Source organism: Micromys minutus (genome assembly GCF_963924665.1).
Source record: "Micromys minutus genome assembly, chromosome: 23".
Taxonomy (NCBI): domain Eukaryota; kingdom Metazoa; phylum Chordata; class Mammalia; order Rodentia; family Muridae; genus Micromys; species Micromys minutus.
This window is the reverse complement of record NC_137958.1, coordinates 33,297,113-33,306,728: the sequence shown is the minus strand read 5'-3', so window position 1 is coordinate 33,306,728 and position 9,616 is coordinate 33,297,113. Positions and strand designations below refer to the sequence as shown.

Sequence of the window (9,616 nt, the reverse complement as noted above, 5' to 3'; positions counted from 1 at the left end):
AAGGAAGTAAGGAAATACGCAGGTAACTGAATTGTATGGCTTGATCTTTGTGGTGTTTTAGAAGAAGATAAGCAAGAATGGTAGTGAAGAAAACTCATTTGAGCTAAAGGAAACGTGCCACTGAGGATTGAGGGTCAATAGTAATAAATGCTTGGTGGGTAGAAATGGGTGGCTGATATCTAACCCATTGCCCTCATAATGCTGCTGCTCAGGCAAGCTGAATGCCCGTCTCTCCCCAGTGCTGGGCTATGCCTCACAGATTTATAGACTCTTACAGTCAGCAGGGACCATGGGGACTAGCTAGTTCAGCCTCAAACAGCAGAGCAGTACATAATCTGTGGTCTAGCCCTAGATTTAATTTGTGAGGAAAATATTTAAAAGCCACCTCCACACCAATGTGCCTATAAAAACCTGTTAACGTTAAAATATAGGACTCATTTCTCCACAGGCATTTTGGGAGAGTAACTATGAACGGTAGCAGGCAGCATCCACTAAACACACCCTATGCACGAGACCTTCAGTGTCCCATGCGTTTCCAGGCTTTCAGCGTAGTTCTGCTCGGTTCTCACCTGAGTGCTTCCAAACTGACATGGCTGCTGCCGTTCTCAGTGCCACCTCTCCTTTCAAGGCAAATAGATCAAGAAAGGTTAGGAGACATGCTTGTCAGTACAAGGACAGGAAACAGTGAGCCCAGAATTCAGCCTGAGCACTCTCCCTTTCAAACACCTGCTCATGCTCGATACACTGGTCCCTTTACTGCATCGGATGTGCAGCAATGCTCTATGCAGTATGATGCAGAAAGGCTGCGTTGTTTCCGATATCTAACTACACGTGAGATACCCATGATGCCACTTTAAAGCCTTGCATTGGATTCTGCGGTGTCAGCATGTTTGATCAACTTCATTGTTACCTTTTTTTCCCCCTTCAGAAGCTCCTTTGTAATCCACATTATCTCATATTCCCATGTTCCATTTCAATACTCCCTCAAGCTTCTTATTCCCATCTGCAAAGTCAGTAACAATATTACAAATACTTTTGCTATTGAGTGGTTATACAGGTATACAACTTAGCTACTTTTGTGACATTGTCTGGTACGATATTATAACATTTTAATTGGCACTGGTAGGCATAGGGATTTAGGGGACTTTAAATATCAAATATAATGATAATAAGATTATAAAAATTATAACTTGTAAACTCACTTCTTAGTTCAGTTACAGACGCTGACTTTTCCTTCCCGTAAATGGTTTCACTGGTTGACCATAGTCACCAGTACAGCCTACGTTCAGGTGTTGTTACAGCACCGGGTAATTCTGCTCCGGTACCATCTTATCTTCTCTTAGTATTTCACACTCTGCATTATGAAACCAGATCCAAAGATTCTTGTTCATATTTCCCTCTGAATAAATGCCTACACTCATTCTTTTTGAGTGTTCTGCATTTATTTTTTTTTTTTTTCTTGCTTCATTTACCCCCAGACTTCTGCTAGAAGATTATGGGTGTCACCAACACAAAAGTACTCCACAGAAACGCTGGAAAAGACTTGTCTTTATTAATGCTGGGCTGCCCTCAGCTGTCTGCCATCCTCTGAGTATATGGTTTGCTCTCCTAATTTCTGTAACTCCCATGTACTCATATATTTTCAGGTAAGTTTTATTACCTGCTGTGATATTTTACTCAGCAAGAAAATTAAAGTGAAATTAATCTTGAAAATAGAACCAGATTGTTATCTTACCTGTAATTAAAAAATTACAGGAATATTTGGCTTTTGCTCTTTGGATACCAAAAAGAAATAGCTTTATTTCATATCAAATGACTTAGCAAAAACTCGTGTGTGTGTGTGTGTGTGTGTGTGTGTGTGTATGCACGCACACGCACGTGCAATCAAACTGTGTGCATTTGTGTTTGAGAGATAAAATGTGTTTTGCCCAAAACAGCTTTGATCACACTTCACCTAATAGAAGAATGGCTGGTGATTTGACATAAATATTAATGAAAGAATGTGACAAAATTCCTGAAGATACATTCTTTTATTTAAAATGGTAGCTGTCACAACACATCACACAATGACTGAAGACCAGAGAATTACACTGAAACTTTTAAAAACATCCCTGCACAGTCACAAGACATGAAACATGCTGCTAGGATACAAACAAGAGTCAGGTACCAAAACGCTCAATACATCATCAGGATAAAAGCAACCAAGGGAAGCGAAGGGCGCACAGTGGCTTCTTTGCCTCCAGCGGCAGCTAACTGCACTGGCTCAGACAGAGTTTCTTTCCTTGGAGACTGCATCACTGGCAAGCTCCGGCAACTCCATTGATACTGTGCTTTGCGGAAGTTACAACTAATTTCTACTTCTGCGGAGGTCGCCACATTAGAATTACAATGCTTATTGGCACGATATGAAAAAATAAACACTTTTTTTGAGCTTTTTCACTCATAACAACATTTGTTATTAAATAAATAATCATTCCTCATAGCGCATGTTTTGTTTTACCGTTCACTGCTCAATGACACGGATGGAGATGAATAGATAGTGCGTCACGGGGTTTATTTACGTCTTCTTTCGTAATTCTGCATCGCGCTTCTTTCATAAGCCACTACAAACAAACAGGAAGCGAACGCTGTGTCAAGGAGACTCACAGAAGGAGTTCGTAAAGTTCAGTTCACACACTAAATTACTGCAATGTGATAATGACGTCTTCCCCTGGGAGAGATGCTTCCAAAATCTTTTTTCTTTTTCTGGAACATCCTCTAAGCCTATCTGAAACTTTATATTTTGTTTAGAAGTGTTCTGGTCACAGCATTCCTAATTTCCTTGGTCATCTACTATACATTTGGTGTCCTGAAAGTAAAACAGTTTATTTCTATGATCCGATATGATGCTCATTTTCATCAGCTTACTAAATCCCTGGCAGATACTCACAGTGATTAGAGAAAAGATTATGCCTACCATAACTATGCATTAGATGGATAAAAATCAAATGCTGAACTTTTGCTGTAGGACAAAGGTTAATAAATCATAGGTCAAAGGTCAAAAGTACCCTATTGTTTGTTCTTATAAATACAGTTTTATTTGGAGATGTGTTACCAATTCATGAATGTATTACCTATGGCAGTTTTGGTTTTAAAAATGACAAATTTAAGGAATCAGTGTACACTAACATGGTTTAAGAGGCCTAAAATGTTTAGGACCTTGTTTTTTTCAGACAAAGACTGCCTAAACTCTGTTTTAGGGGAACTGAATGGTATGAGAGTCTCTTTTCTTGTGGATGATAAAGTGCTTGCCCTTGAGACTGACATTACCCTTTCTGTTGGGCATTCTACTGAATCCATGAACAAACAGCACAAACTGATTTAGTTCCTAAAATCTGGAGGCCTGTGAAAATGTCAATTGCTACTTCCAAAAGTGCTTAGCACCAGGCTACTAAGTAATTTACAAACTGTGATTCACTGTGCTAAAAAAAAAAATGCTAAGATGCATTATATTACGTCATATTAGATGTAATTTCAAAGGATGTATAACCATAAAATGTTAAGGATCAGAATAACCGGCTATGTAAGGGCATTTCGTCATCCCAGCCAGCACTGTAAATTAGATTGGCAGTGATAACAAACCAAATATGTTTGTGGACGTGCCCTACAGGAAACAGGAAACAGCAGAGGTGTAGAAGTCATGGTGTTACCATAAATCCTTTCCCAGGTGAGAACAGTTGAGGAGAGGTGGAAAGCACCGGGGTTCCATGAGTTCATTTGTCCCAGTTCAGCTCTCTAAAGGCCTGCCTCTCTCTTTGAGGAACATGAGCAGTAATCTAAACAGTTTGCTCGGTTCCACATGAACCCAGTGACAGCAGATTGCACCTCAGGGACTTTTGAAGGACACAGAAATTTGCTTCTCATTTTCTTTTGTTAGGAGGGGATCGGTAGCACGGGTTAGTCTGATAGGATTTTAGGGTATCAAAACTCTGTGCCTCACAGAAGTGGGGTGCTAGCTAATTAAAGCATCCAAACACTGTGTGGCAGTATTCTGTAGAACATGGTGTTCTCCTGCAGGGAAGCAGAGTCTTACCTGGCCCTTGAACCCTCTGAAAATGTCTACCAGCTTCTGTATCTTGAAGCTGGTAAGAATTTCTCAGCTTACCAGACTGTCACAAGTGTATGCGGCCAAAAGACAGTAAGGTTGTGGATACGACTCTGATAATCATGTCCCAGTGAGTTTGTAAAATGGGGCCTGCCTATTTCTCCCCTATTCTTTCCATTTATATTTTCTTAACTTTAGTTTTAATATATTATGTAATAGAGTATATATTTAACTATATTGTTTTATATTATATACTTATTATACTATATATTTAATGTATTATGTTTAATAATAAGTTTAATATATTAACTTATATTTTATATAAGAATAAAATGTTAGCTAGCAATTCTGATTCATTGCACTGAGCCTACTTTTATTAACTATAATTATTACATGAAGTATATTCAATCTGCTCTGAGGTGCTACATTGTCCTTAAGTTACGTGTGTTCTGAAAGGTGTAAAAATTCTAGAAATGGAGATTGGTGGTTTATCCTAGATTGGTGATTAATAAATTACTAAGAAAACTACAGCAATGTGAGGACTGATAGATACATTTAGAAGCGAATACCACAGGGACTTAAATTTATATTCCATTTTTTAAGGCTGAAAGGCAAGATGAAACAATTACAAGTTTTCAACTGGTGCACATAACTTCTTTAAGAATGTAATTTCTGTAACCCCAAGATTACTGGTGAGAAAATCTAAGTGTCTACACTTGCAAGATGAATTAATGATAGATACTAGAATGACCATTTTGGGGGTGATTTCAGATAATTAAAAATTAAGCCAGCACACCTTATACATTTTCTGGGAACTAAATATCATGACTAGATGAGGCAGCTGCTGATTAATTTTTAGTCAGATGTTTACCATTTTAATCTATTTTCACTGCTCAGTGCTTAACAAAAGCCAATTTTTATGTTAACAATAATGGGGTTATTTAACATCAAATGTAATTGATTAAGCAAGGTAAGCAGTGAGGAGTTTAGAGATATGCCTGTGGTGTTTTCGTAGAAAGTTCAAGCAGGATAAATGAGAGATGATGCACTGGGGTCAGAAAATCCTCCTTTAGGTTTACAACCGGTTTGGGGAGTTGTGGAACTTTTTAAATGTAGTTCTAAAGCTGGAACGGAAAGAATTGCTCAGTGCTGTCCCTTTTAGAAGGCATTAAACTGGACCCTGCTACACTCAGCCACTTTGCCACACATTGAGACAGAGATTTTTGAACTTCCAAACTTCAGAAAGAGACAGTAATTTTAGAAACATTTTGTTTGTCATAGATACTTATTTTTCTAGTAGAAGATTGCTAGATAGTTCGTCTTATGAAAAATTCCATATTGCTTCAGTTATAAGTGAAAAGCTCTCATGTCTCCCTAAGGGTTCAGGACATTTTATTGAGAATGTCTATGAAAATGAGTGTCAGACTAGACCAAAGACTCACGTGTAATGACTAAATAGGGCAGATGCTAGAATAGCTGGTATTTTGAGAGACTTGTGGTGGTATTAGCTTAAGTAGCTGTCAATCCACTCTTGGCAACAAACACTACTATAAAATTTTGTCGACAGAAATAGGTTCCGTCCATCACTCATTTATTTTTCTAGTATGTTGAAAATTGTGCTTTCGTAAAAATTACAGAAGTGGCTTTGCATATTTTCAGACACGAATTTATACATACCAGGATTTAAAGCTCTTTTGCCCATTAGTCCAACAAAGGAATCTGTTTTATGCCCTGAAAAATACATTTAGGGGTGTTTTAGTATGTACGTTTGTGAAGACATAAACTCATCACTAGGACAAAGTAAACAAGCATCTGAATAGCTGCCTGTGGAATAAATATATGTTTCTGTCACATACCAGTGAACCTTCGAAGGTTTTATATAAGCCTTGCAAACCACACTAAAACAATGTATTGTGAGTGTTTTTCTTAGTTCTATATCTAGACATCAGCAGAATCTTTTATCTGTATTATGTTTCATCTATTATGGAGTTTTAAATATGGTTGCCATTGGAGCTAGTTTTGAATTCTTGGGGACTTGGTCATACGTTTTCACGTGGGAAAAACATCCAAGTTTATTTCTTCATTACCAAGTATGTTGCATTTCCCAACCAGGGAGAGCCTTAATCTACAGAATATTCTAAGGGATTGCATTTAGTAGATTTAGGCTTAAACGTACTCCGTTTCTGAAAGCAATTTTTTTTATTATCATTAATGGGATACATTCATTTTATTACATTTTTTTGCTATATAACATTCCCTTAAAATTTAAACCCTTAGTAAATATCAGTAATTTTTTCCCCCAAAGATGAAGGCTTTGGGAAAGGTTATTATTTTACTGCTACTGGGGGATTTCTCCTAGTTTCCACTGTGTTAGTTGAGACCAGGTTACTATTGGTTTGGGGTGTTTCCTGACTGGGTGAGTCAAATTCATGGTACTCAGAGAAGCAGGCAACACTGCCCAGGGGACTTCCTGTCTCCTCTGGATCCAATTAACTAGGAAAGAGCTGTAAAGGCCCTCCACTTCTGCAATCAGCACTCTTCTCTTCCAGGCTTCCATTCAATTATGGGATCAAGGTGGGGAAAAAGCCTGCATCTCTATCTGTTTTCACATTTTGAGTGCATTTTTCTACTCAAATACTCACCCACTTAATCACTGGCCGAATATCTCCTTCCTTGATATATAAATTATAAAATTTAGTTCATGAATATGAGTTAGAATATATATATATGTGACGAATTTTAACCCTATAGTAGAGATTCTAAAACTAAAAATATTACAGGTGTCAGTTCTTTTTTCTTTTCAAATGTAATGTGTGTTTAGGTGCTGTAATCTGCCTACATAGCACAGTTTAGTCAGTGATTATTCAGCAAGTTACTCGCTGAATATAAGTCCCCGCCCCCACAATTATCTTAATTAAAACTCTGTGTTGTGCTACAAGAGGTCACACAGGAAGCAACATTCAGTATCATTAGCATTAGCTAAATGTCAAAATGATTTTGAACTTACTTTTGTGGGAGATCTGGCCGTGTCCTAGAAGAAAAGAGAGCCGGTTAGCAGACAGGTGGGTTGCGTTTTAAAAGCTACTTTTATCTTTTACGGAGAACTTAAGGAGTTAACTATTTAAAAATATTTAACACTGCGGGCTAAAGTGGATGAATGCTAACCGGATTTCTAATAAGAGCCAAATGTGAGTCATGGGTTAAAAGGTAGAACTGTGGGACCCTTGAGGTCTGTTAATAAAACTATATAATGTACTGATTTCAAAGTTGGTCACCCACTTGAATGTGCAGGAGCTTAACACACACACACACACACACACACACACGCACGCACGCACACACGTACACACGTACACACACACACACACACGCACGCACACACGCACACACGTACACACGCACACACGCACACAGGCATGCACATGCACGCACGCGCACGCGCGCACACACATTTCTTGATTAGGCATAATTGCAAGATCTTGAATTTATATCATAAAATACTTTTTACATGGTCATTCATAATAGGGAAATAAAGAGTTATAGGGATGTTTACCATAAAGAGCCTTTAACAGGGCCACTTGTTTTTCAATTGAGGAATCTGACAAGAGATGAATTGACATTAACTCTTCACATGCTCCACGGACTGTGCCGTCTACTCAAGGCAACTGAGTATTTCTATCACTGTAGCAGGGGGTGGCCAAATCTAACCCAAATCCAAGAAAAGATCTTTCACCTGAGCCTGGACCAAACCTGGAGACCCTTGTGATTTGGATCTTTAGACAGAGGAGTGTTTAGCTAAGGCTAGTTTCCAATTTGGGTCACTTTGGTGCTGTGAAGAAAGGGAAATGGATCCTCCCCACCTCAGCCCCCCGCCCACCCCTGCCCCCTACTGTGAGGTAGTGCAAGTGTTAGTGGAGATTGAAGACTTCTGGGAATCAAAAGTCTTTAGGCGAGTAAATTTATACTCGCAGTACAAGAGACACTTGGGTGCTCCAGGAAGGAGCAAGCATGCAGACCAGGTAGCCTGATACTCCTAGTGACAGTGACGATTGCTCCTCTCACCAGCATCCCGTTTGCCCATTAATCCAAAGAACTGCTGAGGCTTGGGTCTTCGGGCGATTCTCTGCAGAAGATGCTCAAAGGGCTCCGGCATCGCCTCCTGGGGGACAAATCCGGCGAGTAGACAACTTAAGTGAACCAAGACCACATGCACAGTGCACCTGAGCTTCCCCCAGAGCGACAGATCCCCTTGAGACCAGAAGCTGGAGCTAGTAGGAGTCCGGACCAAGCTAGAGTCTATGCAGCATTTTCCCCAACCTGGCCCCCGCCTGGGATTTCCTTCTCCCCAAAGTCTACCCCCCACAGGCTCCTGCGCAGCAGGGCAACACCTTCCGGCCTGGGTCCTGTGCGCTTTCTGCAGCACCTTAGCTTGCCCTCAGTGAAGCTTCGGAGCTCACTGTCCTAACACCAAACAGTGAGGGTGGATGCAGAAGAGTGCGGATACTTTAAAAGTGAGCACCACCGCACAACTCACACCATTTCCCAAGGCGCTCTCCTTGGAGCCAGTAGTCCAGAGTGATGTAAGGGGAAACTTGGAGCACTGAATACTGGCATATGGCGCTAGTTTCACCGCCCGAGACCCTGCAGCTAAGATCCCGCCTTTGCCCCCACTGACTAATTCACTTCTCTGCTCAGCATCTCCAAATGCTCTGGTAGCTCAGTTTGACCAAAGCCCCCCAGAGATCAGGAGATCACATAAGTAGGGATTAAAGAGAGGAAGCAGCCCTCCTCTTCTGTTGGGGAGACACTGAACCCATGACACTGCCCGCTGGGGAGGAAACTTAGTTCTGGGCAATAAGCCTTGTGCTTTGTCGGGGGATAACGCCCTTTACAATCCAGTGCGCGCTTCTTAGGCTAGTCTGGCTGCTACCACAAGGGGAAGGCAACAGCTCCCACGCCCGGTTGGGTCTCACCTTGATTTGATCACTGTCGGACCAGTCGGACCAATAATTTAGATCATCGTTGGCACCGATTTCCTCTGCAAACAGTTGAGTGGAAACGAGAAAAAAGACCGCCACGGCCACGAGGATTTTCATGTTGGATTTCTGGAGCGAGTAGGAGACAGAGGAAGGGGAGAGAGAATCAATACACCTATTGAGGCGGTGGCCACCCAAGAGTTAGAGCAGCTGAATTTCAGTGCCGCAGGAAAGGAAGAACGCGTCCCGCTAAACCAAGATTAAAACAAAAACCAAACCAAAACCCCACCAGGTCGAACATTTCTCCAAACCCTATAAGAAGGCTACTGATGTGCCAAAGAGCCTTAAATCCTCCACTCCTCTCAAAGTCCCAGCCCCCTACCCACTAACCCACACTCTCAAGCTCTGCAGGTGGCAGACAAAGAGAAGCTTTGGTATTTGCACAGTTTCTATCCGGGTCTGTGGCTGCAGCAGGAGCAAAACCTGGGCGGCCGCCACCTCCGACCAAAGCAGGACGGGCCCCAGGCAGCCTGAGCTGTCCGGCGGGAGTGGTACT

The 9,616-nt window shown here is 41.0% G+C and overlaps 1 protein-coding gene across 2 annotated transcripts; it reads right to left on the bottom strand.

Annotated features, from left to right (window-relative positions):
• Positions 1-2,553: 2,553 nt before the first annotated feature.
• TAC1 (tachykinin precursor 1) lies at positions 2,554-9,180 on the bottom strand (the record flags this gene model as incomplete). Of its 2 annotated transcripts, XM_080936196.1 has the most annotated exons (6): positions 2,554-2,603; positions 5,762-5,815; positions 7,092-7,115; positions 7,638-7,682; positions 8,147-8,243; positions 9,058-9,180. In XM_080936196.1, the coding sequence occupies 6 exons, from the start codon at positions 9,178-9,180 to the stop codon at positions 2,554-2,556; spliced, it is 393 nt and encodes a 130-aa protein (XP_080792322.1). The 2 variants fall into 2 exon arrangements, with proteins under 2 accessions (XP_080792322.1, XP_080792323.1); XM_080936197.1 differs by lacking the exon at positions 7,638-7,682.
• Between the last annotated feature and the right edge of the window lie 436 nt (positions 9,181-9,616).